We start from the raw sequence: 27,169 nt of genomic DNA, 5'->3' as shown, positions 1-27,169 counted from the left end.
GGCAAATTTCCTCACCAAAGAGGTAAAGTACTCACCAAAAAGGTCAAGTCAAACAAAGAAGAGAGAAAATTTGCCGGTGAACAAGGTACCACAAAAGATTGGCCGGGGAAAAAAGTGCATTGTAGGCCGGGGGGGGGCGATGCCGATTGAGTCACGCCAGGCGCATAAGCGGCGATGAGCATAGACGAGAACGCCTTGCGATATCAGATGAGAATTGTTTTTAATGATTATTATTGTTTTATGTTGGTAAAAAGACGAAGAGGATTCGCCGCTAGATCCTGATTCTCATTGAAATTATCAGTCTATTTTCCTGTCAGTCGTATGTGATTGGCGCTCGTCCTCCCCTCACTCGATTTCTCGTACATACTCGGCTGCTGCGTCACACTTGCACCCGCCCCTCCCCTCTGATCAACTTCGCTGCGCCTCGCGGTGGCAATGCATGAAGCCAATGCAGGATGCCGCATGCTCGCCCTCCAGTAATAACCGGCCCCGGAACCCCCATGGTTGCATTGTTTTTTCCCCTAGCGGCGAATGACCCAGAAGGCTGATTGCCTTGCCAGGCTCGCTGGGAGTTTTCTTCCCTTTGCGTGAAAGAGTGACGCGGCCGCCACTCGAAATACAGCGAATGCCAAGAAAGCACACACACCCAAGGGCGCCGGCCTGATGTTGGGTGAATTTACTAACCGATAAGGCGCGCCCAGCCAAAGCTCCAGGAGGGTCCGGTAGAGGCCGAGTCTACCACGGGCCAGCGCTGCCAGATCTGGCCAGGCATCCAAATTGATGCCAGCTACAGATCTGTGCTTGCCGGTCAAAAGAGTCATCGCATGATGCTAAATGCTCTTCTAGTACAAGGTTGAATGTATCCCCTAGCGACAAAAGGGCTCTTTAAACCATGCAGCGCTTGTTCGTTCCGCAAAGCATGCACAAGTCGTGTTGGCTACAGGGTACCCTAACCTCTGCCGTCAAAGCATTTCTTCCATCATTGCGCCGCTCTATCCCATGAAAGCTGCCAAGAACTCGGCTTTTTGAACGATTAAATCTAGTGAAAGCATTATTGATTTTTTTTTTCTTCAAGATCTCGTAATCATTATATACAAGGTTACGTCGCCTTCCGCTTGCTGACCAACTCGAGATCCAATTCAGAAACGAGGTCACGGTGAGCCATCGTTACGATAGATAACAAGCTATGGAGTATACGGACGCTCATTTGTGCCTACCGCAGCCAGAAAATAATACCTTTTTTTTTATATAACACCAAGCTATTGAAACATGCATCGACACTGCCTCTCTTTATCATTTTAAGCTCCGCCCCTCGCTGTGGCGGTCCTATGGCGGTCCTCGTTCCATCTTGGCGAGTGATAGACTGTCTCGTCGCACGCCAAGGGCTTGTCCTGTCTGCAGAGAATTGGACTATAATCCAAGGAGTCAATTCGGACTCTCCAAGCTTTCGGCCGGACATCCACGCATTAAACGGGCTGGGGGAGTTGTACTCGGACATATGTTTGATTTATACACACAACGTGACGGGAAGCGCTGAGGATTTGAACATACTTTATTGGAAGGAAAAGTATACAAGTCGTACCCAAAAACGGGCCGATCCATCGATATCCTCATGCTCGAGCCCCAGCGAACTGTTTTCGCTGGGTGTCGGCGGTAGTGTCAGCCGTGACAGTTGGTCCAAGATATGCAAAATATGTACATGACATTCCCATCCTTCTACAAGAAACAAGAACAAAAAAAAGGCAGCGTCTAATCTATAAAAATGTCAGGATCTGTTCCCTGCGCCAGCGCCATTACTCCTCGCTCTCCCCTCCTTCTTTCTGCTGAATCATTATTTCATCATCCGCACCGGTACTGCTCTACGCCACCTGGTCGCCCCCCCGACGAGTTGCAGACCGGGTTCATCAGCTGCTTCGTGTACCGCACACGACCCGACGGCCCGTCCTGCCACGTGAAGTCGTCATCGTCGCCGCTGCCGAAGTAGCCACCCACCGGCGACGGCATCCGGGCGAAGCGACGCCCGCGCCAGTCCCCCCGTGGTGGGCGGCTGGCCGGCAGCGAGTAGTTGACATTCTGGCAGGGCCGCGACCCCGGCGTCACGAAGCTGTTGCCGACCAGGTTGCCGCAGCCGTCCCACCAGTTGCCGTACTCGTCCTGTTGGAGGCCCTTGTCGTTATCGCGCCACCCCAGGCAGCGTACCGCGCAATCCTGGCAGCACTTGCCGGGCGGTGCGTGTCCGCAGCCGTCATCGTCATCGTCATCGTCATCTTCGTCTTCTTCGTCGTCGTAGTAGTGGGACTGGCGGCTGCGGCTGCTGGGTGCGATCCAGCGGTAGCGTGGGTTGCTCTCCTTGTACCGCAAGTGTGTGCCGTCGAACCAGGTGTTCTCAGGGAGGATGTCGCTCGTCTTTCGTATGTAGGACGACTGTGGGGGCATGCCCGCACTCCAGGCGAGGAACCTGAAGCCCTTTGAGGGACGCTTTGGCAGCGACTTGTTACGAACGGAACGACCCTGGCTGTTTAGGCTCTGGTACACCTGCATCCACGAGTCCTCATCATCCGCCACGATCAGAAGCGCACCAGACTTGTCGGGCATGGTGAAGGGTGTTGTGTGTGGCAGAGTTGGACGAAGAGGGTTATGCGGAGGAGAGGTGAGTCGTGTGGTGTTGTGTGTGTGGTATAGAGTCGTTCTTTCTGGTGAAGTCAAGGAGTATGGAGAGGTAAGTCTTGTGGTAGGAGACGTATGTGCGGTATAAACCTGTTCTCTTTAAGTCAAGGAATACGGAGAGGGAAGGAGTCGTTGAAATGGCGATGACGCGGGGGATACGATGACGATATATATCCCATTGACGGAAGTGAGACAGAGTAGAGCGCCATCCGTGATGAACGGATCGGCTGCAGTCACCTATGGTACACGGCGTTTCGCAAGGCAGGGAGGGTATGCAGGCGCCTACATACAAAGAGGTATGCCATGACACACACGGGCTGAGATCGTGACGAGGCGTTCTGCAAAGGCGGCGCAGCAGGTCGCCCCGGCGGGAAGCGGCAGAAGCCAGTCACTGGCTGGATGACAGCGCTTGGGTTACGGGATTTTTTCTCAAGACATATCTGGAAGGAATTTTTGGTATAATCTCGAAACTTTTGCGCCGTGGCGCTGTCGCAAGTAGGCCGTTGATGTAAGTAGATATGCGCCGCCTTGGTGCGGGGGAGAGAAGCTGTGGTTCGCGCACCGTTGGTCCTGGCTCGGGCACCGAGAGCGGCCGCATCGAGGCCCAACGAACTGTAGCCGAGAGCTGACGAGCATAATGACGAAAGAAATATGATTGGACCGGGAACGGGGAACGGACCAGTGACTTGAGGTGTTGCCAGCGTCTGTCATGGTGTCTGCCACGGCTGTGGTGTGACGCTGCTGCAGCACTTTGCATTGCACCAGGACGGCTTTTATTGAGTGATTCAGGGTCGGACGCGGGGATGGCATCAATTCTCCCTTCGCCTTGCCGGTGATACGGAACACAGGCGCTGCTGGATGGGATTTGCTAAGGACGGGGAAGACTGGAGTGATTGGTAGCACTGTGAAGTCTTGTATCACGGCCAGAGGGGAAGACGCCGGGCGCCTGCCAGAAGGCGGCGCTTCGCATCACTAGGTAGCATGGGAGGAACTTAGTACCGTCTGTCGCCGATAGACACCTACAGCTAATCTCATTCAGATTTTTATTCACGAAATGGAGCCCAGGCCAGACATGTTGTTTCGGCGAGAGAACAAAAGCCCCGGAGTGACTTGCATAGGTCCTTGTACACATTGCCGTTACCAACATGCTGATTGTCGTGGGCCTTCCCCCATCATCATGAACAGGTGGGCCATATGCATCACTGCAATGCATCGGGCCAAGCCGGCATGGAATGAGAAAAAGAAAGTTCCATAACAAATAATTAGGCGCATAATAATTGAAATTATAATTAATCAAGATTATAATACGACGTGATAAAAACACGAGCCCAATGGCTGTCTAGCCGCCTCAAACGTTTGCTGCCGCTGTAAACGTACTGTAGCATCGTAGCCAGACTCTGGAGTAACTGTGTGGGCCAAAACCTGAAACAAACGGCCAGCAGCTATTCATAGGCAAAGGTGAGATTGCAAGGTGACGTAACACTTTTTGACCCCTTTTCTGTTTACACAATCGTTGAACAAGAGGTTTAGAAAGGGGAGAGAAACGCGCTTCCATGCAAATTGTTTTGTCGTTGTTGTCAGTCGAACTATTTGTTTACTAGTTGGCAAGCTATGGAACAACACAAGCTACGCCTATCGTATCCAGTGAATTCGCTCTCCCTTTTTGCTTTTTTTTCTTTTTTTTTTCTTTTTCTTTTTTTTTCGCTAATTGCCAGTCACCGAAATTTTTACAAAAATCAGCGAATTGGTAAGCAACACTATGGGACGAGATGCTGATGGAATGGGCTTCATCGCCTTCGAGGCCTCCCAGCTAAATTTAGCTGGTATGCAATTACTGACTGATAGAGGCAGACATGTTCACTTGAACAAGTAAAAGTGGACAACCCGGGCTCGTGCCAGTAAGAATATCTGAATTTGCCTGGAGCGCATGTATAACTCACCCAGTTTCGCGTCGCTGTTAAGCCCGTCTCGCGCGCCGCAGGGGTTCTACCGTAGTACGGAACCAAGTGAAGATGAACCAACCCTCACAGACAGACACAGAACAGGTTCCCTCGGTGCGCCGGGCTCTGGGGGTCATCCACTTGTTGTGCATTGTGAGAGGAGTGGCCAGGAAGTTATCTTGTCGGTATTTCAACCTGTGAGAGGAGTGGCCGGGAAGTTATATTGCCGGTATTTCAACCTCAGTCACCCATCCCGTCGGTAATAACGAGATGGGGCAATATTTGCCTTCGGCCACATGGTCGGCCGTAATCACGTATGATTTCTATGGCTTCATGAACAAGCCTTGTTGTGCTGAGGGGCTGACAAACGATTTTTTTTTGGGAATACACCGCTGTCTTCGGCTTCATCTTGCGCAACACTGTGCCAGTTCACAACTTGTAACGGGGGCGCGAAAAAGGTGTTCGTTGGAGAATCTAGTGGCGCTGCCGCTTGCTGGTAGGCTTGTCGCGGACGTTTCAGATTGTAGTTGGCGTGAACTGTTCCCGAAGGCCCCTTTATTAGTAGCCTCGGCCGAGTTGGACAAGTCATGCACTGTAGTTCGCGCTGTTGATCAATATTGTTCGTTGAGGTTTTTGATGCATCGCATCGTCCCGAGAGGCAGAGTGAGCTCCAAGGGGCCAGCGCCAAGTTCATGTACCAGTTTCAACCATGCGAACCAGTTGTCTTCTCCCTCAAGGAACGATAGTTCGATAATACGTAGACGAAAAATAATCTCTGAAGCGAGCCATGCGCCAGACCACATAAACGTGTTCGAGCACAGGATAGTCTGGGTTGCGCAATGTTACTGCATCCATAGAACATCGCGTGTTTGGATGAAGCATTGAGCAGGGCCTGTATGCATGCCAACTAGGTTATGGCTATACCAGCCATGCGTTTTGTTGACTTCATTAAGCTAACTCTTTAGCCGTTTGTTGTTCTGCGTATCTGATGGCGGGCAACGCTGGCTACTCATAACTCTTATTGCTGAGGGAAGGACGGAAGGACAGTGCGAGAAACTGTATAATGCAGAGGCACGGAAACGGGAAAGAGAAAGCACGCCGTCAAGTTAGGGGCTGATCTGCCAGATCCAGCATCGGTGGCTTGTGTTCTGCTTTTGTCTACCAGTAAAGCCTAGAGGGCGTACTTCGTATAGCAAGACTCAAGACACATGTGTCGAAACCGATCCGGCTGTCGTTAGCTGTGGTTTATGTGGCGATGCATGTACTGGCTGAGTAAAGTGCTGACACTGCAGCGCAATGTCAGCATCCAGCGATACAGTGCGAGGTCAGCACTCTACCCAATGATATAATAACTGCCAGGCCGGCCCCTCCCGGGATCAAATACTGTCTTTTCTGCGCGCACAGGCCGTGCGGCGGCCTATGATGAAGCATGTCGGGACGGACTCGACCAGTCAAGCCTCTTATTACTAGTGAGCAATTGAGCAATCATTGCGTGCCGAGCGGATGAGATGGGCAATGCTCGGCGCGGTCGCATGTTGAATGCACTCGGGTTTTCTATTTTGTGGCTTTCTGCAGGTGTAGGACACGAAAGCAACAAGCCCTTTCTCGCTTCTCAACTGGGTACTAGCCACCGTATGAGGGGTTGAACTAGCTCGTCAGAAGACGTCGGACATTCGTAGCGTTGTACTCCGAGCGGGCAGAATGACGCTCAAACTCGTTTGACTCGCTCGACTCATGATGCCAAGGCCAATGAAATGGAAATGGAAAGCGAACGCAAGAGTCGTGGGCTTTTGCTGGCAAATTTGGGCTTGGGAGAAAGCATGCTCGAGGGCCCCCGCTTTAGCTGGAGGCCTGATCTATGAGGCACAGACATTCTTCGCAGGCCTCAACTGCGCGAAACAAGGTGATCCCCAGCACACCACCCAATGGCAAGCATCACCGAGCGCCAGAACCTGCCCTGTGGTACCTGTGGCGGCTCGTGGTGCCCTGTAGGTGGACTCTTGCATTGCTGGGGAGGGGGGCCAGTCTCCTCTTTCAGGGCGAGCCAGCGCCAACCACAGGGCCTCCGGGTCCCCCGGTACAGGTCATTTGAGGCCCCCGAGGCCGCTAATTCGGACAGGAGAGCCGCCAAGCAGTTGGCCGCCTCTGGAAAAATGGTCCTACTAATAAGTTAAAACTGGCCTGCAACTTTATAGGCTGGCGTTTCCTTCGGCCGTCTCGAGACGGTGATTTTTTGAACAAGAGTCCCACTCTTCGACTGGCTGAGAGCTGCGCTGCGATTTCTCAGCTCCGCTCACACGTCCTGTCGCCTGTTTCCCTCACCCTTGGGCCTTTCCGCTGGCTCGCCTGCAGGTCTGCCCGCGTTTCTCCCCTAGACTGGTCGGTCGGCCTGGCTCAGCCTCTCGATCCCCCCGTGTCAAGTTCCATGCCAACCACCACTCCTGATCATCACAACCGCCCGCCCACAAACGCTCGCTCGCAGAGTCTTCGACTCCTCCACCGTCCTGGCCTCCTCCATCATCGCCCATTTGATGGACGCGCCCATCCGCTCCCGACCGCACCTCATTTCGATCCATCCTCGCCGACCGTAACACCCGCCTGCCATCGTACAGAGCCTGCGACCGCTCCCCCTCTCCTTTGGCCTGGCTCTGCCTAGCCAGACTCGCCCAGCCAGCGAGTCCGTCGGTTCCGCCAGCGTGGCTGCCCTCCTCCTCGATTGAGTGAGGACCGCAGTCCGCCTTCCGCCGTTCGAATTCGACCGCCAAAATTCGCCTTTCGATTTCCGATTGCCGCTTTTTTGATACCCGGCTGCTGCGCCCTCGCACACGGCGCGCGCCCCTGCCATGGACAACTCACGCCGTGCCTCTGGCGGCAGCCGCCGGCAACGCTCCTCATCGACGTCGAGTACCACCTCAACAGCTTCATCTGTATCCTTTATGGCCGAGGAGGACTATGATTTGATGGCTAGTGCTGCCATCCCTGATGGCTTTCGACCCTCTCGTCCTGTCCCCAACCCGTCCGCCGCCCGACGTCCAATGCCCCCTCTCGCCGGCCCTTTACTGCCGCCGCCTCAAGCAGTCAATCCATCGTTCTCCAAATGGAATCATCGGCCTTCTAGCGTTGCCAAGGCCCCCAGACCGCACGATTCACTCACAATTCGTGCCGACGGTTCCAATGCCCCCAACACTACTCAAGCCAATGGCAATGGCGTCCCGCCACTGCGTGTCGAGGCCCCGTACCGTGGCCCCTCGAATCCTGTCCATCCCTACGGCATGTATCCTCAACGGACCGCCAGTAACGCTACCGACCGAAGCGCCCGTGGCAATCGTCCATCGTCATACACTGGCCCTCGCGGCCCAACTCACCCGTACACGCTCTATACCCAGGGTACTGCAGCCGCACCTGTCGAGGCCAATCAACAAGCCATTCCGGTCGGGTTCACTGGACTGGCCGCGCCATATGAACGTCAGATTGGACCTGATGGCGAAGATATTGGGGATCTACTGGGGCCCCTTGGACACACGGAAGAATTGCCTCCTTATACACGATACCCCGAGGTCGCTTTTTCTACCAAGCCAGCGCCAGGCGTTGCTACCGCCATCGGCTCTTCATCAAACCCGACACAGCATACACAAGAAGCAGAGGCTTCGAGTAGCGAGCCGGCTGCTGCCGCTGCTGTCGTTTCCGAGACAGAAAACCCTGCCGACGCCGCCCCAGAGAATCCGTTCTCCTCCGCTGAGGACGACCTTGTACGGATGAACTCGACGCGGTCAAGACGTTCCAACAGAACCGTATCCACTTATCGCGACAATCCCTCCTCTGACGACTTTCTCTCCGAAAAGGAGCCTCATATTCAGACAAAATGGCAACGCAGGGCGAGACGAAAACTCTGGGGTGTCATCCCATACTGGTCTATTTGCCTCGTTTTTGTTGGTCTTATCTTGGGTAGTATCATGGGTGCAGTTGTCGGAACTATCTTAACAAAGAAGAGCTCGAGCAAAGACCCGCCGCCTCCAGCGCCTACGACGCCTTTACCAGTACCTGATCACAACCCGAGCCCGACGTCCGTTGACATCCAGCCACTGCCAACCGTTCCCAACCTGTTATTGCCATTGCCTCTCGGCCGTTTCTCTCTTCCTCAGATGGATGGTGGCCCCCCGCCTAGGAAATTCTGCGTTAGCGACACTAGTCAGCTTTCAGCCTGGAGTTGTAACATGGCTTTCCGATTTTATGCCATCGATATTATTAAGGAGCCACAGCGAGCGTCTACGGAGAGATATAATATGACGCTCACACCTATCAACAACACACAGTCACAACTGCTATGGGGCACCCAACCGCCTTGGATCAAAGATCCAATCAAGCTAAGGCTTGTCAACGACAGCATGGAAGGGGATACGCGCGGACCCGCTTGGTGGACGTCTGTTACCTATGACAAGACTGTCGTTGTCCGGGATGCCGACCTATCTCCAATTCACAAGCGGAGTTGGCCCTTTTCTGGGCTTCCCGTGACAGCGGCCGCTGCCACTTCACGAAAGGCGAGGCCCTACCAACCCCGACCTGGAGATTGCATGTGGATTTGCACTTGGCCACAGACGGTGCTAGAGATTCTTCTCTACCCAGGCCAAAATGTGACCACAAAGCCGAGCGCTTCGCCGACTCTAACTTACTCGTCGTCGCCGCCGCCGTTGCCGACCCGCACAAACCCTGCTGCCGGTGATTCGAACTATGGCAATTTTGACTTGAACGAGATGCCCCAGGATCCTTTGTCGCCGTATCCTCAGCTTGTCAGACTGATTGAACGCCGTACGGCCAATAGCCGGCCTGCCACGTGCCTCAGGTACATAATGAACCCCGGCGGCAACATTGAAGCTCAAAGTTACCCCGACGGCTCACCGATGAGGATTACTATTTCCGAGAGCGCCAATACTATTCGCAACAGTGATCGGTCCCCCAAACCTCCTGATGGCCCGCTTGGCGACAGCCATCGGGAGGTGGATGAGGAACGACTGGGGCTCACAGGTCGGGAATCCCTTCAATTCACACCTTGCGGCTGCCTTTGGTCACAGTAAAAGACAAAATGGGCCTTCTTTTTTTTCTTAGGTGTTTGCCGTCGTATTGTTGTCAAAAGAGCGATAAACACGGCGTTTTGATATCTTTACGGAGCATTTGCAGGGTTTTCTCTAGAAGTCTACATGTGACTTATATTTCCTTTTCCTTTCATCAATGGCTGGGCGTTGTTTCTTCCTCTCACTCCCTTCTCTTTATGACGACCTCTCTATCCTTGCTTCTCAGACGGGAGAAGACAAAGGAAGAATATGAATGACTGGTTGTGTATTTCTTTATCCTCTTTCTTTCCTCATTTGCATTGGCCGATGAGTCGGACTCGTCGCAAACATTGAAAATAGCAGTTGGTGGTGGATCACGGGTGTATGTACGTTGCTGGAACAGCATGAGTGAACAAATATAACAAGACACAATATTTGAACAAGAAAGCTCTGTCGGTTCCTTTTGTAATGGTAATGCAGCTTGTGTACTTAGTTTGTCTTGTTTGTACAAAGTCTATGTAGAACTAATCTCGTCAAGAGTCCTCGTCCCTCCACGTGGCTGAACTTGGGGCCTGTCTATGTCTCAATGTATGATGCCATCTGGCCAGCGGTAGCGGTCTGTCCGGAAATGACCAACCACCGTGTTTCCTCTACAGAAAGTGGTCGCCCATGTGGTGTGCGCAAGACCTCTGCCTGGGACACAGAAAGACGCACGATTGAGGTCGCATCCGACTCTTCCATACGAAGCTGTCGGCATCATCCGCGCGACGCACACCGTTCTGCCCAGTTTGACGCGAGGACGGCTCGCCGAGGAAGGGCGCCGCTGTCGCAGCTGTTTCATTGTCTGCCTTGACTCCGAAGGCCAGTCACGTCGCCGGCGGGGCAGACGCCTCCTCGGCGACACTCTCCGACACGGCGGCGTCGGCAGCGCTGCTGCTGGCCTCACCCGAAGGGCCGGCGCCCTCGGTTGGCTGCACCTCGTTGCCGATAATGTCCTTCTTGCCGTCGCGAAAGTCGCGCATCAGGGCGAGGAACACCGAGTTCTGCCACTTCTCGCCGCTCTCGTGCTGCACCGACTCGAGCAGCCGCTCGGCCGCCTCGGACACGGCCGACTTGCTCCGCGCGTCGTCGGCGAGCATGTCAGCCACCGTGTTTTCCTCCTCCAGCGGCTCCGGCGGCGTGACGGTGGGCGCCTCGCGGCTGTCAAGCGACAGGTTGTTAATCTCCGGGACGCCGAGGTCCGAGAAGTGCCCCTCGTCTTGCGTGGCCGCGGTCGCCGCGTCCGCGTCCGCAAGCGCCTGATCGTTGAGCTCGAGCTCGCGCGCCATCTGCTCCATGGCGGCGTCGACCTGCGCCATGTTCCCCGAGGCAGCCGCGTTGCTGGCCATCCACTTGGCCATCTCCTGGTCAAAGTCGGCCTCGCCAGCCGCCGCCACCGGCTGCTGCGCGTACGCACCGCCCGCTGGCGCGAAGAAGGGGGAGAAACTGCCCGCGTGCGACGGCGCGAATGCGCCGTGGAAGCCACCCATCTGCATGGGGTTGGCGGCACCGGCAAACGCGGGACCGCCGGGCCGTTGCTGCGGCTGCTGTCGCTGCGGCTGCTGCGCAGCAAAGCTGGCAAAGTCGGCCGCCCAGTTGCTGCTCATGCCCGGGGCAGCGGCGTGGGATGCGTGGTATGTGAGCTCGGGGGCGACTGACGGGCGAAAGGCGCTGGCCGAGGCTTGGGCGGGATTCAAGGCGGCGGCGTGGGCGGCGAGGCGGCCCGCGGGGTCGTGGGGCATGCCTGGCAGACCGGCCGGCGTGCCCATGAAGGCATCAAACTCTTGGGGACCTTGCGCCATGTTTTGAGACTGCGATCGGAAAGCCTGAAAGCGGGAGCGCCGCCTTGTTAACACCCCTGTAGATAGGCTAGATGGCGGTTGGAAGTACGTACTCCGAGGGGCTGGCTGCCGTTGACTAGACGGTCTTGGTGATGGCTGACATCGCGGGACTGGTGATCTATGAGCTGCTTGAAGGGCGTTCCGCCACTGCACGAAGCTTCCGCCATGGCTGCTGATGTGAAGGTGGGTGGCTTGCGTTGTCGGATGGGATGGAGGGAGGAGGATCAAGTGCCGCGGCTGGGATGCGTCCTTGTGAGCTGTGACTGGGGGTGAAGAAAAGGCCGTGTTTTGATCGGGTAACGACGATATTATTCAAACGGCAGAGAGAGGGTTGAATTCCAAGAAGTAGACCAAGAGAAGCGTACTAGGTGTGTATTGAAAGATTGAGGTAAATGTAATCTTGGAGCGAGCAGATGACAAACGGAGCCGAGGCCGTGGCAAGTAATAAGCTGGGGCCGGGCGCAACAGGGTGGAGCCTTTTCGGGCGGAACTGGCCTGTGACTGTCGTCGCTTTGAAGGTTGGCTGGCGATGCCCCGAGGCTGGGACAGGCATGGGCTATCTGCTCAGCTAATAATAATAATGGGCATTGATCCCGGGGGAACGGACTTGGAGTACTTGCTGCGAGGGGCTGTAACCTTTGCACGGTTTTCTGGCGATTTTTGAGCACCGCCAATTCTCACTGGAAGGTGCACTACTTTGCCCAATAACGAAGACGATCGACCACACACTGAGCCGCACCGCCTGCCGCTTCTTCTACACAAGGCTGCATCTGTGGCTCAGGTGGTCTTCTCCAAGCCATGTTCTCCCGCCCCCAACCTGGGGACGATTTATGACGGAATCAATTGTCGCAGAAATGCGTCGTGCACACCAAGGGCAACACAGATGTTATCCTACCTATGCATCTACATGCCCCTACGGACCGTCTCCAAAACATGACTCCCAATGGTGAGCAGCAACAGGAGACTGTAACTATACATCGAGATCCATCATCGTTTCCCCTTTTCCAGGAGCTGCCGCCTGAAATCCGCCACTATGTCTGGCAAGAGGCGCTCTGCCAATGGGTGGTCTGGTACACGTCGCACCCACACATCAATCTCCAGGCCAGTGGCCTCCTCATACGTATGAAGCCTGTTGGCGTAGCGCCATATCTCGTTGGTCTCGCCTGCCAGGAGTCGCGGCGTCTGATGGAGAGACTTTACACAAAGCTACTTGCTGGCGCCGGCGGCTCTGGGGCGTCGTCACCCACCGCTGTGTACTGGTTGATACCGGATCGTACCATCGTGTATCTGGGCTGCACCGCACGCGCCACCGATTTCATGGACATCATCCACGCCCATCAGAGCTTGCCACTAAGACATCTGGTGCTTCGCTGGTCCGATCTGGTTGATGTGACTCGCTTCAGCCATAGTCTCGTCCACCAGTGTCCCGACCTGCGGACGTTTACCCTCCACGCTACTGACAGAGAGACAACACCAGAGCTGTGCCGCTGCGATTCGCCGCTCAGCCAGCACCTCGCCGATTGGTACACTACCATTGCATCCTGGGAGGATGAGGCGCTTCCATATATAGAGCACCCTGAAGCAGAAATGTTAAATTGGAGCGTGGGAGACTATTTCGGAGATCGCGATGAGGAGTTTGAGGGACCGAGACTGCATTTTCTCCCATCCCGGCTTGAAGCATCAGCAGCATTAGATCGGGTGCCGGGCGATTAGCTTGGCGAGATTACAGTGCTGCCAACCTGGTCTCAGTGCCGAGGTGTTGTGTTCTTCTCGTTGCACTGCATCTGACTTTCTGGCATTCTGCGTTGGTCACACTAGGGCCCCATGTAGAAATTGAACAGAAGTACTGTCAACGACAAAATCAAATCCAGATTGTTTGCGAACACTGCGTTGCGGTTGCGAACCGTAAGTTTGAAGTAACTTATCTAGTAGCCTTGAATCTTGCACAGTATAAAAATGGGGCTTTCGTCACGTGCAGCTGTCCCTTTGCCATCTGTCCCCATCACTACCAGGCGACCGAGCTACCACTGCGCTGGAGTTTGACGGTCACTGTTCTCCCCTGGGCTATATCAAGCTTCCCTTACTCTTTAATCAACCGACTTCTGGTGTCGCAATAATCATGGTACTGCCGAATCCCCTCTTCGATGCGAATCGCGGTCAATTCTAGCCCTGGAAGCTAACTAGTGCATAGGCGGCGCAAGTCATCTCCAACTCCGGCCATGATGATATGATTGTATGTACGATTTCTCAAAGCCTTCTCCAACGACCACCTCGATTTGCAGCGGCGAGCTGCAGAAGCTGCTTCGCTCGTCTTGCATTGCAAAAAATCCTGACTCCTGTCTTCGAATTGCGACATCGCCCAAGCTAACAAGAAGCACCCCGCAGCATGATGCCGTCCTCGATTACTACGGTCGCAAGCTAGCTACTTGCTCCAGCGATCGCACAATCAGGATTTTTGAAATCGAAGGTGATACCCAGCGGTTAATCGAGACCCTGAAAGGGTGAGTTCCCGGTCCTACCCCACTTCCCCGGCTCAGCTTCGACCCGCGACTGTAAACTACGAAATAGAGCGACCGATTAACGAGTTTCGAATTCAGTCACGAGGGGGCTGTCTGGTGTGTTGCCTGGGCTCACCCCAAGTACGGCAACATTCTCGCGTCGGCCGGTTATGACGGCAAGGTATTCATCTGGAAAGAACAGGGCCCGCAGCACCAATGGCAGCGTATCTACGACTTTCCGCTCCACAAGGCCTCAGTCAACATTGTTTCGTGGGCGCCTCATGAGGCCGGTTGCCTGCTAGCCTGCGCTTCCTCGGACGGAAACGTCAGCGTTCTCGAATTCAAGGACTCAGCATTTGACAACACTACCTTCCCGGCCCACGGCCTCGGGGTCAACTCCGTCTCTTGGGCTCCCGCGACCGCTCCTGGCAGCATTGTCAGCAGCTCCCCGGGTCCTGCCGCCGCCGGTAACCGTCGCTTCGTCACTGGTGGCAGCGACAACCTCGTCAAGATCTGGGCTTTTGACCCCGCCTCGCAGTCGTACAAGCAAGAAGGAGAAGCCCTCACCGGTCACTCGGATTGGGTCCGTGATGTTGCCTGGTCTCCTACTGTTCTCAAGCGGTCGTACATTGCTTCGGCCTCACAGGACAAGACAGTTCGCATCTGGACCTCGGATTCGACGGCCGGCAGCGCGGCTCAGTGGGACTGCAAGACGCTGGATTTTGAGGCACCCGTCTGGCGTGTGAGCTGGTCCCTCAGCGGCAACGTACTTGCTGTTAGCGGTGCTGATAACAAGGTATCACTGTGGAAGGAGAACCTTCGCGGCGAGTGGGAGTGCGTCAAGAAGATTGAGGATTAAGAGGCTTGCTGGAAGCAAGAGATGCCCACACCAAAACCATATGTCACATACAAATTACGCCGAGTTCCCTACGAAGGAGTTGATCGGAAATTTTTGACGGGGAAGGGGAAGGGGAAGAGGGAAAATAATCGGAGTTTTCATGGCCGGACCAACACCAAGCGAGCCGGGGGTGGTGAGGCGAGTGACGCTGCCCCTAACGGATCTGATATAGAGAAGGCCAAATTCGGGCGTAGGCCGAACTAGAACTATACGTGTAATGAGTCTCAATTAAAAAAATATCAAGTCAGTTTTTCGTACGCATTCTAATTTCTTTAAATGGCTGTCATATCTGCGGATTATGTATATTTTTTATAGTACCGATCCCTCATACCTCATAATCATGACGAACGAAAGCCAGCCAATGCTCGCCCTCGCCAGACCCCAATTACGATAAAAGAGCAGCAACGGCAAGGGCCAGAGCAGTCACCGCAGCAAGACCTGGCATGCCGCGACCCGCGGCGGCGCTCTTCCCGTCCTTGCCGCCTCCCGAGCTTCCGTCGTGCTGCAAGACGAAGATCTCGCCCGTGCTGTCCGACGACAGCCACAACCTCCCCTTGGCGTCCCACGCCAGCCCGACCGGCCGGAAGCACTTGTCCGGGCAGTTCGACAGGTCCTTTGTCGCCAGCACGTCCACCGCCGCGTCCATGCTCGTCCTCCCCGCCGTCGGCCGCCCATCCGCGCCAAACGCCACGCTCGCCACGCGATACCCGACCGGCGCGTCCCTGTCCCAGCTCCCGTGGAACGACACGTAGGCGCTCCCGCCCGCGGCGTCAAACTTGACGTCCAAGGGCGCGGCGTGCGCCTGGAAGGCGAGGCGCGGCGCGACGTACGCGTCGTTGCACGCGGCATCGGTGACGTTGCCGGGGGCGTCGTCGTCCGGGAACTGCGAGGCGGTGGCGAGCGCGCCCAGGTCCGGGAAGTCGGTCGCGTTCCAGATGGCGTAGCACACCGGGTAGCCGTAGTTGCCGCCCTGGTCGTCTGAGCTGCCCAGCACGCCGTGGTAGTTGAGCTCCTCGGCGGGGTTGTCCTGGTGGATGTCCTGGCCCTTGCGGCGCAGCTGGTCGACGGAGTTTTCGACGGACCAGAGGCCGCCGGTCTTGGGGTGCTCGGCGACGCCGACGGAGTTGCGAAGGCCCCAGCCGATGACGTGCCCGTCGAGGAAGTCGTGCGGCGTGGAGGAGGAGGAGGAGAGGTCGAAGCTGCGGATCTGGGAGTGCCCGGAGGAGAGCTGCTCGGCGTCGGCGTCCTCGTTGGACTGGCTGCCGCGGGAGACGAGCAGGGTGCCGGGCTTCTTGCGGGAGAGGAGGAGCGTGCGCGTGGTGTGGTCCGAGGTGCTCATGTTGGTGACGACGGTTTGGTTGGTGGAGGAGAGGGTGACCGCGGAGGCGTCGTACGTCCAGGCGTAGACGTTTTCCGCCGACGAGGCGTACAGCGTCTTGCCGTCGTCTGTCAGGGCGATGCCGTGGTTGAGCTAGACAGGCAAGTCAGCTGGCCGAAAAAAGTTACCCGGGGGGGGGGAGGGGGGGCGAGGAATGGGCTCACCTCTTTGCTCGCGAGGAGCGTCGTCTTGTTGGCGACGGAGACGCAGGTGCCGCCCTCGTCCTTGAGGCTCAGATGAACGAGGCCGGCGCCGGCGTCGACGACCAGCAGCCCACCGGAAGGGTCGAACTGGAGGCCGCGCGGCTTAGTGAAGCCGTTGGCGACGAGCTGGAAGGACCAGCCTGGGGCGGCCTCGGGCGGCGGGTAGCTGACGGCAAGCTTGTTGGAGCAGTCGGCCGAGACGGCGTGAGCAAGGAGCAGTGCCGCGGCGACGGAGGATTTCAGAGTCATTGCTGCTGCGAGTCTATGTTGTGATGGTAAAGAAGCAAGTCCTGCGGGAGTTGGTGTGGCTCCCCTCGATTCTCCTGTCCGGAACCGAATGAGAATGCGGGGCCGGGTTTCGGGTTGGTGATGGCGGCCGGGTACGGGAGACGGGCAATGTCTCTCCTTTGTTGCTGATTGACACTCGGAGCCCGACGGTAAGAAAAGGATGAAGAGATGTGAGGCTTTATCTCATCCGCCTTGACTCTTCAGCTCACCGTTCAAGAGAGAGAAAAAAAAAGGGCTTAAAGCTGAACGGCGCGGAGCGGGGCAAGGCACGGAGTATTTAGCGTGGAGGGGCAGCAACCTGGAGAGTTTCGTCAGGGACAAGGCGTTGGCTTTTCTGTCGCGGTGGCGGCGGGTAGGGCAGTTTAATAATTCAATATTTCAACAATCGAGTCATTGTGTGCACGATTGTTGCTTTGTCCATCATTCGTTACTAGGACAGCCTCACTGGACAGGTCCGTGGCCACGTCCGGGCCCCAGGCCATGAAATTGCCTATTTAGGTAGGATGCCGATGGGTATGCGGGGGGTCCCCTTTGTCGCGCCAATGAGGCCGGAGTAGATGTATTTGAGCAGCGCATCTGCTGCCTGGAATTGATCCATGTTGTGGCGGATAGGACTTGTGGGAAATTTCGTGCTGAGAGTTGTAGTTAGGTGCTGAGAGTTGTAGGTGCTGAGAGTTGTAGGCTTGGTAATGGTTTCGGCCAAGAGTCATCTCCTTCACTAGGTTTGTGCCTCCTTACACAAACATCATCTTCAGACACACTTTTATTCGCTTACAGAAAACTCCATTTTCCCAAAGTTTCGCCATGGCTGCCCGTAGAAACCCTATACAAATTTCTGCCGTGTGGAAAAGATATTGCAACCACTTGTCGTCCGCTCTGCAACGTCCCTCCATCCACCCAACTGTAGGCGGTCAGCTATCTACGTACCATGTAGGCGAGGCGTATCTCGGTCCGCTTTATCCTCATCACCCTCAATGTTGTAGGTAACATGAGAAAGTTTGACTCTATCCCTCGAGCGGTCCGTCGACTCGTTCTCGCTGTGTCATGGGGGTAGAACCCTGAGAGCACACGATGCTTCCTTTGGCACTGTACAACCAGGTCCCGGACGGTTCTACTTGGAGGAGGAAATGGCCTGAGTCGAGCTCATCGGTAGCGGGGAGTGGTTGGCTCTTTGCAACTAAATTACAACTGCACGAGAAGACGACACAAAGAACCTACTTTAAATCTGACGCTGCATTGAACTATACTGTACCATACCAAGTAAAGTGTTTCTAGAACCGCATCTTTGGTAGGGTTGAAGGAGCTGAATAAAACAGCGATGAGCAGATTGATTGGTTTCGGGTAGCTTCCAGCCAACTCCAACATCCGAGCCCGGCAGACCAACACGTCGTCCATAACAACTGCTTTCCGCTTTGCAATCAATCTATCATTAGAAAGAACGACTCGCTTCTTCAACGCCTTTGTATGTCGGCGCAAGAGAGAATCCGATAGCCTGCTGTTGTACTTGCCATGCCTTGGACAAAAAGTGTCAGCGACGCCCTCTTGAAAACGGATGTGCGCGTGCCAACCTACAGCTTCTAAGTTGAACTGCCCGAGCAGTCGCAGACGGCCATCCAATCATGCTTACGCAGACTCGTTGCGTCGCTTCGGCAGCAGCCTTTAGGACATTCCCAAACAGGTCGCCACCATTTTTCTTCGGAATCGCAGTACAAGATGAAGGTGTTGGAATCGTCGCAAGTGGTGAACGCCTTGTCCTTGTTGGGTTGGCAGGACTTGTGAATCTTGACGTTGGCAATGACAGCAGGAGCCACCATGATGGTGACTGCCATGAATGAGTGGATTATTTGCATGTTTTTTGTATGTTGATGAACTTGCTAATCGACTCTCCAACTCAACTCTTGGGGGGGGAGCAGAACCACCAAGCTTTATACGCGCGGGGATGAACCGCCGAGGCGGCGGCTGCACTCTTGTGATTTGTTTCTTTCGATCAAGGTACAACTCGAGCGTATGCATGGTTCTTTGTTGCATTATTCTTGGCGTGAGGACTGACCCGGGAAGGTGACACCATTGAGGCTCTTGAGGGCTGTCGGCTGATGCCCAAGTGAGTTGTCTTGCCGCCGCAGGCAGACAAATTTTTAGAAATCCTTGGTCATGGGTTTCCTGAAACGGAGAGAGACGAGTACTACAAAGAGACTCGGGCGCTTGTGTACCGCTGTGTGTGACTGTGACCCGTACAATACAGAAATAAAGGCGTTAGCGAGGCGTCAAAGGGACCGCCTACATATAGCACAAAAAGTCAACTATTTATACACTGTTTCCTCGTGGCCGTCATACCCTCATGGTCGTCTCTTTCAGCATTACTGAAAGAACAAAGGTCTTCAGTTTCACTACGGATGATGGATTCCGGCCATGTCCGTGATACTCCTACCTAGGCACAACCTCCTCACACTCTGGACATCCCACTATTGTAGTATTATTACGCGCATATAGCGTCGCTGGGCTGTCACTTTGAAGATGAGTAGCCTACTGTAAGCGCCTTTCCGACAGCAGTTGGAAGCCCCAAGAGGTACATCATCACCAGGGCCTACTCCTAGGTCTCTTGCGAGGCAATGCAGAAGCATGAAATGCAGCCATTTCCTTGAAATATCCTACCCCATTACTAAACCTTGTCGCCATCCAGGATCGGCCTCGCCTCCTCGCTCGTCCACCAGCTCACGCCCTGCTCCCCCGGAAACGCGAACCTGTCCATGCTCTCCGCCTTCATCTCCACGCTGTACCCGGGCTCCGTCGGCGTGCGGTAATACCCGTCCACCACCGCCGACGGGTGCAAAAAGTGCTCGTGCAGGTGGTCCACGTACTCGAGCACCGAATGCTTGCCACTGACCACCACATAGTCCACCGTGCTGAGGTGCTGCGTGTACTCCGGCAGCCCGACGCCCCCCGAGTGCGGCACCACCGGCACCCCAAACTTCCTCGCCATCAGCAGCACCGCCAGCACCTCGTTGACGCCGCCCAGCCGGCACGCGTCCACCTGGCACACGTCGATCGCGCCGCTCTGCAGGAGCTGCTTGAAGACGACCCGGTTCTGGCACATCTCGCCCGTCGCGACGCCGATGCCGTGCGGCTTCAGGGCGTCGCGGATCGTGCGGTGGCCGAGGATGTCGTCCGGCGAGGTCGGCTCCTCGATGAACCAGGGCCGGAAGTCGCGGAGCTGCTGCATGTAGGAGATGGCCTCGGGGACGGACCACACCTGGTTGGCGTCGACCATGAGTACGTTGCCGCGGTCGTAGCCGATGACCTCGCGTGCAATCGCCAGACGTCGGCGGTCCTCCGCGACGCCGCCGCCGACCTTGAGCTTGAAGTGGCGGTATCCGGCCGCCAGCGTCTCCCGCAGCAGCCGCTTCATCCGCTCCTCGTCGTAGCCGAGCCAGCCGGCGCTCGTCGTGTACGCGGGCACCGCGCGGTCCGCCAGCGCCTCCTTGATACGCTCCGCCTTGCCCGGCTCCGCATCGCGCAGGATGGCGAGCGCTTCCTCGGGGGTGACGGCGTCGGTGATGTAGCGAAAGTCGATGCACCGGACGTACTCCTCGGGGGTCATGTCGGCGATGACGCGCCACACGGGCTTGCCGAGGACCTTGGCCCAGAGATCCCAGGCGGCGTTGACGACGGCGCCGAGGGCGAGGTGGATGACGCCCTTCTCCGGGCCGATCCAGCGTAGCTGGCTGTCGGAGACGAGATATCGCCAGGTGGCGCCCCAGTCGGCGACGAGCGAGGCGAGCGTCTTGCCGCGCAGGCGGTCGGCGACCTGGTGGATGGCGGCGCAGACGATGTCGTTGCCGCGGCCGATGGTGAAGGTCTAGAAAAGTATTAAGAGTTGCTGCTTAGCCTTGGACGCTCGATAATGAGGGGAGGTGCGGGGAACATACCATGCCATGGCCGGTGTATTCAGAGTCGGTTTCGAGAATGCAGTACGCGGCGGAGTAGTCGCCGGCGGCATTCATGGCGTCGGAGCCGGTCTTGTCGAGTGACGTCGGGAAGCGCACATCGCGGGATCTGAAGCCGGTGATTGTGATGTCGGTCATTGTTGAGGTAGATTGCGGGGGCGGGGGAGGGGCAGGGAGGGGAAGGGTGTCTGAGGGAATCAGGTGAAGAGGTGAGCGAGACTGGGGAGGGGGGAGAGAGCATCTATTTGAATCGGTGGATGAAAGCTGATAGAATATTTAATGACTTGCAGGGTTCCCCAACCTCGCGTGTGGGTTTAAGAAGCGTCGGGAGATAAATCAGGACGAAATCGGGACAGACCACCGGCATCCGGAGGCGGCTCCAAGGCCGAAGTGGGGGGCCGGATGGGGGGTCATCGACCACGCGGCTGTCCGACGTCGGCCTTTTAATGCGGTGCAAGACGGAACTCGAGGTTTGATCTTGCTCACTTTTAGACTTTGACGGCATTTGATTTATGTCTCGGGCTTGACAGGCCCTGATACCATGGGATCAGGAACGGCAACTATACTGTTACTGCCTTACATTTACAAACAACCGGTCTCTGCGTGTGGTTACTGAATATCTGCTACGCCCATGTACTATAGTAGCACAATTGACTGGTGAATCCGATTGCTTTCTTTGAGTTGCTGGTGAGTGACAAAAGTCATTGCGGACAAGACTCCGCATCGTCGTACTCGTGCTCCTCTCGTTATTCAATGCAGCATCATGACATGACAGTGGATTGATTGGTGGATTAATAAATGAAACGCCACAAGCCATCTTTTGTTAGTTATACCTATCCGTACTCACTAATAATAAACACGCCGAACAAACAATTAACCGCTTTCTCCCCCCATTCGACCTCACTGATCATCGTCCCCCGCATCCTGCACTCCACCACACATCCGTGCATTATCCCGACGGCTAAACTTGGCACTGTCTTGATGGCCGCAAAGCAACATGGCAGAGCAAGCGCCAGAGCCGAGGGAGCAACACATTTTTCATCAGGAGCGCGGCTGTATGTAAATATCTGTATTCGTAACGAGTCCTAAAATCTCACTCATTTCCCACATCGTATTCAGCGACTATGACGCTAGACTTGGAGAAGCATCGTGCAGGTGCAGGAAATTAGTTAGTCAATTAGTGACTCAATCGCCTCAGCCTTGTCGCGATGCAATCATAAGGCTGTGGGCCGCACAATATTCTCCTACGAACCTTTGTCCCTCAACTCTCTGCAGCAGTGTCCCTTGAAACCATGCGCCCAACGCCAGTTGGCTCATTATCGGCGGCGCTGCTTCCCACGCTCTGCGCCGCCTGGGGTGGTCTTCTGGAACCAAATGGATTAGGACTGTCACCCTTCGATCCGGGGTCCAAGCAGTGGATCGACGCAGTCGCATCCTCCAATGCCTCCGCGTCCTACAAGGTAACCGGCCGCGACGTGACCAAGCCCTTCCCCGGGTCTGAGATGGATGGCTGGACAATCAACGTCACGGCTGTCGATCTGACCCCGTTCGAGCTCGGCTGGGATCTGAAGATCATGGCGCCCCCGTCTCTGTACAGCAAGGTGGACCCGGACAGCATCGCCAACAAGACCGTCGCTCAGAATGTGCGCAACGCCAACGGCCTGGTCATCGCAAACGTGGACCCAAGCTGGTTCTTCTGCACTTTCATCTCCATATCGGGAAGCACGTTCGGGAACAGCAGCCAGTCGAACAACCCGGAGAACAAGGAGACGAGGCCCGACGGCGACTGCAGCCCGTTCCTTTCCCAAAGCTGCATCGACGCCATCGAGAAGACGGCCTCCACCTCGTACGCGACCACTGATAGCCTCCCCGTGAACCCGTACGGCGCGCGAGGAGACTGTCGGGGCTTTGGCCTGCCCAAAGAATGCGGGCACGCATATTGGGACTTTGGAGGGGACTTTTGGAACCGTGAGTACCCATCCATCTCGCAGACTCAATCAGGTGCTGCGGCTCACTCATGGCATCATAGGACTCGAAGCTCCCACCGAGTACATGACGGGCGCCACGACCCTCGTGGACGGCTGGAAGTATGCCAGGGACAAGGAGCACGAGGATATCGACCCCGTACCGAGCGACGGTCCCTTGATGTGGAAGTCCACCACGCAAGACTTCATCGCCGTCGTCACCATGTTTGGCAAGTACAAGAACGGCACGTATCCGGACAATGCTGAGCCGGGCTTTGCGAAGCTGAGCTGCGTGCGGCCCGAGCCTCACGTTGGAAAAAGCGATCAAGGGAAAGGAGGAAACGCGACGGACGGAAAGGGGAAAGGCGAGAGCAAGGGCAGCGATGCGGGTGCTATTTCTGCCGTGTCTGGATTGCTCGTGGCGGCCGTGTTTATCCTTGCATTGTAAAAAAGAAAATTAATATTTAATACAAGATTCAGGAAAATAGAAAGGCAAAACGACAAATACACTTTTATTTTTGCAATAGCTGAAGACCTTCACTACGTCATGCTGGATTGGCAGCTGCTATGTACCTACTGTACATACAGTACATACATGGTTAGTTGTCTTGACAGTGGGGTTTAACATGGCGACCGTGAATTTCTAGACCAAACAAACGCTCATCTAGCCATGCTTGCCAACGGCATTCCGTCGTACAATTAACCCACCAAGCATTGGACACCAAGTATCGGCTTACTGTTCGCCATGGCTGACGAATATGGCGCCGATGATGCGCTACTTGCCGCCATGGCAGCCGCCGTTCCGACTCCTGCCTCACGACCTGCGCAGCCGCAACCACGGCCTAAGATTCAGCAGCCTACACCTCAGCGCCTCGACAAAGCACCTCCTGCGGCTTCAGCATCCGGAGCCAAGGTCGTACAGCCGACTCCCCAGTCGCTTCCTCCCAGACAAGGCGCTTCGAATATCCTCGTCTCGCCCCGTCAGCGCGGAAATCCGGTCCTGACACACATCAAGTCGATGCCGTGGGAGTACAGCGACATTCCGGCAGACTATACTCTTGGAGCCTCGACATGCGCGCTGTTTTTGAGGTACACTCTTCATTGTATCTACACACTTGGCAGTTGGGATTCCGTGCTCTAACAGGTTTCTGTCACAGTCTCAAGTACCACCGTCTTCATCCCGAATACGTCTATACCCGAATTCGAAACTTGCAAGGCAAGTATAATCTACGAATTCTGCTCACCATGATTGACATCCCAAACCACGAAGACCCCCTCCGCGAGCTGTCCAAGACCTCCATGGTCAACAATGTCACCATCATCTCGTGCTGGTCCGCCGCCGAGGCCGCTCGCTACCTGGAACTCTACAAAGCATACGAGCATGCCAGCTTCGACGCAATCCGCGGCAAGCAGTCATCCAGCTATGCAGAGCGCCTTGTCGACTTTGTCACGGTCCCCCGCAGCCTGAACAAGTCAGATGCCGTTGCCCTCGTGGCCAACTTCGGCAGCCTAAGGAACGCCATCAACGCCGACGCCGAGCAGCTCGGCATGCTCAGCGGCTGGGGCGGCGTCAAGGTCAAGCGTTGGACCGCCGCCATCGAGGAGCCGTTCCGGGCCAAGAATGCGTCCAAGCGGATCCTGCCCACCGGCGACGCTGCCGCCCTGGCTGCGCTGGCCGAGCCCGGAGCCGCAGCCGGCAGGGCATCGCGGCTGGAGGAGGCAGTGCCGCTCTCTCGTGTGCCATTGAGAGACATGCCGGCGGCGAAGGCTGCGGAGACGACCCCCGAAGCAGGCGGGGCGTTGAACTCGGGCAAGCAGTTCCAATTCCGTGGCGACACGGACGACGAGGATGACGAACTGGAAGCCGCCGCGACTACCGCTTCCAACCCAACACAGACGGCCAGCGAGCTAGCGCAGCGCGAAGCTGACAAGCCTGAAGAGCTTCCTGATGGAATTGCGGCTGCGTTGGCAAAGCTTCGCAACTGAGCAGCCTTGCGCGTTCTAATGAGGCTGCTGTTTACGGCTAGCTATATGCATTGGCCACATCACGCGGCCTTCCTTACTAAGGGGCCGCCGGCGCTGCCACTTTCAACAATCAATCTAGAACCTTCCTCGCCAAGCGCGGCCCGACATCATACGCTTGCCTCAATGATGTAGACAGCCCCGCGTCAGTTGCCCATTGCCAGCTTAGGGCCAGCAGAAATTGTTTGGTCCGGCGTGTCTAGGCCTTGCCGGTGGATCGATAAAGGCCCAACTGCGCCGCAAAATTTATTTACTGTGGCTCTTTGGCTTTATGCTCTACATGATGCTGTATCGCGTCCTTGCGGATGGACATCATGTCCATCGCTAGGTACAATTCATTGGCACGGGCACCCAGCGCTTGCCCTGCAGCCTCAGCGCTAGGCAGGTTCATTTGCAGGTATTTGGCACATGCTTCGATAAACAGCTCCGCCCACTACTGGCCCAGATGCCACACTGTATTTATTCCCAGTGTTATAAGTAGCTCTGGCCCGTCTTGTTTGCATGTTCTGGCTGCGCGCCCCGCCTGGCATCGCTTGCTTGCGCCACACAATGAAGGTCAAAATCACCAGCAGCGTCCTTTTAGGCCTTGCGTCTCGCGCGTTGGCCCTTCCTTCTGACCCTTCTCTCAAGGTAATCCCGGATTCTCAGTTGTCCGAACGTTCTTCCAAAGTATTCCCTCCAGTACCCGACTGGCGGGCCGAGGAGGTGAAGAGAGTTTTCCGGGAATCTTGGTTGGGGTACTACCGCCACGCCTGGGGATACGACGTGCTTCATCCTCGGCGGAGGGACGGGGAGGATGATCGGTAGGCCTACGGAAACCTAGCTCGAAGAGGCGATGCTGACCTTTGCCGTAGCAATGGATGGGCCCTTACGGTTATCGATGCTCTCAGCACAGCCATCATCATGAAGGATAAGAATGTTACTGCGAAGAGTGTCGAGATTATATCCACGTTGGATTTTGGCACCACTAAAAAACGAGCAGATCCCATTTCCGTCTTTAAGGCTACAGCTCACTACCTTGGAGGCCTTGTTGGCTGTAAGTTGCTGTGGATTGCCGCGTTGGGGGCGCAGATTACTGATCTAGACAGCGTATGGCATCCTCCACGGCAATATGCCTCCTGTCGAGGGCAAGGACAAGAATGGAAAATGGATGTTGGACCAGGCCAAGACTTTAGCCGACGGCCTGTCTGTGGCATTCGACGCGCCCACTGGTATACCCGACCCCACGGTCTACTTCAATCCCGCAAAGGTGAAGAGCGGCGCAGATCGCAGCAGCGCCGCCGAAATTGGCACTTTGCTTCTTGAGTGGACCTACCTCAGCGACCTCATTGGCGATGACAAGTATTACAAAATGGCCCAGAAAGCCGAGAACTATCTTCTGCGTCCCTACGGCGCTCCGGAAGCATGGCCCGGCTTGATCGGTACGTGGGTGGGCGTCAAGGACGGTGAGTTCAAGGACAGCAGCGGGGGCTGGGGCTCGCACATGGGCAGCTTCTACGACTACCTTATCAAGATGTACCTGTATGACCCCAAGTGGTTTTCTGAGCATAAAGACCGATGGGTCAAGGCTGCCGACTCGACCATTGCGTACCTCGCGTCTCAACCGTCCAGCCGATCCAACCTCACATTCCTCAAGTCGTACGACGGCCAGAGCACGACGGCCGAGTCGGAGCACGCCGCCGCGTTTGCCGGCGGCACCTTCATCCTCGGCGGCCTCGCCCTCAACGAGACCAAGTATATTGATTTTGGCCTGCAGCTCACGGATTCGTACTACCAGACGTACAAGACTCCGAGCGGCATCGGCCCCGAGGGCTTCCGGTGGGTGGACGCGCAGCTGGGCGGCTCGCCACCGAGCGACCAGGCCGGCTTTTACAACGAGTCGGGCTTCTGGGCGTCGTCGCCCGGCTGGGGGCTCAGGCCGGAGATGGTGGAGTCGCTGTACTATGCATACCAGGTGACGCGCGACCGCAAGTACCAGGACATGGCGTACGAGGTCTTCAAGACGGTGCGCAGCGTGTGCTGGTCGGGCGCCGGCTACGCGACCATCAAGGACGTCATGGCGCCGGACGGCGGCGGGTTCGACGACAGGATGGAGAGCTCCTGGCTGGCGAAGACGCTCAAGTTCTTGTATCTCATCTTTGTAGAGGAAGACAGTCGTCACTTCCTGAGCAAGGCGCCGTGGATGGAATATGTCTTTACCGCCGGCGGGCACCCAATTCGCACACGCAGGCACTAAGCAGTTGGACGAATGGGTCAGGGATTTGCTGTGTCTTTTTGGCGGAGAGTTTTCGGGGTGGAATATCCAATTCGGTCTGAGAAGCAATTGAGGTTGTCCTTTGCACAGATGTTGTTTAATTGGCATCTTGCAATTTTCAGCGCTGGCCAGTAAAGATGGCCAGTAAAGATGGCCAGTAAAGATGGCCAGTAGAGATGGCCCGT

The 27,169-nt window shown here is 56.0% G+C and overlaps 10 protein-coding genes across 10 annotated transcripts; 6 read left to right on the top strand and 4 right to left on the bottom strand.

Moving 5' to 3' along the window:
• Positions 1–1,839: 1,839 nt before the first annotated feature.
• ISF_04846 (hypothetical protein) lies at positions 1,840–2,595 on the bottom strand (the record flags this gene model as incomplete). The annotated part of the gene is made up of 1 exon (XM_018848451.1): positions 1,840–2,595. The coding sequence occupies one exon, from the start codon at positions 2,593–2,595 to the stop codon at positions 1,840–1,842; it is 756 nt and encodes a 251-aa protein (XP_018704177.1).
• A 4,855-nt stretch (positions 2,596–7,450) lies between these two features.
• Positions 7,451–9,679, top strand: ISF_04845 (hypothetical protein; the record flags this gene model as incomplete). The annotated part of the gene is made up of 1 exon (XM_018848450.1): positions 7,451–9,679. One exon carries the CDS (start codon positions 7,451–7,453, stop codon positions 9,677–9,679), a length of 2,229 nt encoding a protein of 742 aa, XP_018704176.1.
• An 842-nt stretch (positions 9,680–10,521) lies between these two features.
• On the bottom strand, positions 10,522–11,702 carry ISF_04844 (hypothetical protein; the record flags this gene model as incomplete). The annotated part of the gene is made up of 2 exons (XM_018848449.1): positions 10,522–11,520; positions 11,589–11,702. 2 exons carry the CDS (start codon positions 11,700–11,702, stop codon positions 10,522–10,524), a joined length of 1,113 nt encoding a protein of 370 aa, XP_018704175.1.
• A 766-nt stretch (positions 11,703–12,468) lies between these two features.
• On the top strand, positions 12,469–13,248 carry ISF_04843 (protein transport protein SEC13; the record flags this gene model as incomplete). The annotated part of the gene is made up of 1 exon (XM_018848448.1): positions 12,469–13,248. The coding sequence occupies one exon, from the start codon at positions 12,469–12,471 to the stop codon at positions 13,246–13,248; it is 780 nt and encodes a 259-aa protein (XP_018704174.1).
• Positions 13,249–13,654: 406 nt separating this feature from the next.
• On the top strand, positions 13,655–14,892 carry ISF_04842 (protein transport protein SEC13; the record flags this gene model as incomplete). The annotated part of the gene is made up of 4 exons (XM_018848447.1): positions 13,655–13,657; positions 13,727–13,768; positions 13,921–14,036; positions 14,133–14,892. The coding sequence occupies 4 exons, from the start codon at positions 13,655–13,657 to the stop codon at positions 14,890–14,892; spliced, it is 921 nt and encodes a 306-aa protein (XP_018704173.1).
• Positions 14,893–15,316: 424 nt separating this feature from the next.
• ISF_04841 (Six-bladed beta-propeller, TolB-like protein) lies at positions 15,317–16,761 on the bottom strand (the record flags this gene model as incomplete). Its single annotated transcript, XM_018848446.1, has 2 exons — positions 15,317–16,402; positions 16,474–16,761. The coding sequence occupies 2 exons, from the start codon at positions 16,759–16,761 to the stop codon at positions 15,317–15,319; spliced, it is 1,374 nt and encodes a 457-aa protein (XP_018704172.1).
• Positions 16,762–19,459: 2,698 nt separating this feature from the next.
• Positions 19,460–20,882, bottom strand: ISF_04840 (Mandelate racemase/muconate lactonizing enzyme; the record flags this gene model as incomplete). Its single annotated transcript, XM_018848445.1, has 2 exons — positions 19,460–20,656; positions 20,727–20,882. 2 exons carry the CDS (start codon positions 20,880–20,882, stop codon positions 19,460–19,462), a joined length of 1,353 nt encoding a protein of 450 aa, XP_018704171.1.
• A 1,154-nt stretch (positions 20,883–22,036) lies between these two features.
• ISF_04839 (hypothetical protein) lies at positions 22,037–23,156 on the top strand (the record flags this gene model as incomplete). Its single annotated transcript, XM_018848444.1, has 2 exons — positions 22,037–22,712; positions 22,774–23,156. The coding sequence occupies 2 exons, from the start codon at positions 22,037–22,039 to the stop codon at positions 23,154–23,156; spliced, it is 1,059 nt and encodes a 352-aa protein (XP_018704170.1).
• A 297-nt stretch (positions 23,157–23,453) lies between these two features.
• Positions 23,454–24,694, top strand: ISF_04838 (mating-type switching protein swi10; the record flags this gene model as incomplete). Its single annotated transcript, XM_018848443.1, has 2 exons — positions 23,454–23,797; positions 23,866–24,694. The coding sequence occupies 2 exons, from the start codon at positions 23,454–23,456 to the stop codon at positions 24,692–24,694; spliced, it is 1,173 nt and encodes a 390-aa protein (XP_018704169.1).
• Positions 24,695–25,279: 585 nt separating this feature from the next.
• On the top strand, positions 25,280–26,966 carry ISF_04837 (1,2-a-D-mannosidase; the record flags this gene model as incomplete). The annotated part of the gene is made up of 3 exons (XM_018848442.1): positions 25,280–25,533; positions 25,585–25,766; positions 25,819–26,966. 3 exons carry the CDS (start codon positions 25,280–25,282, stop codon positions 26,964–26,966), a joined length of 1,584 nt encoding a protein of 527 aa, XP_018704168.1.
• Between the last annotated feature and the right edge of the window lie 203 nt (positions 26,967–27,169).

This window comes from Cordyceps fumosorosea (assembly GCF_001636725.1).
Source record: "Cordyceps fumosorosea ARSEF 2679 chromosome Unknown scaffold_11, whole genome shotgun sequence".
NCBI classification, from domain to species: Eukaryota; Fungi; Ascomycota; class Sordariomycetes; order Hypocreales; family Cordycipitaceae; genus Cordyceps; species Cordyceps fumosorosea.
The sequence above is the reverse complement of the archived record's forward strand: the minus strand, read 5'-3'. Positions and strand labels throughout refer to the sequence as shown.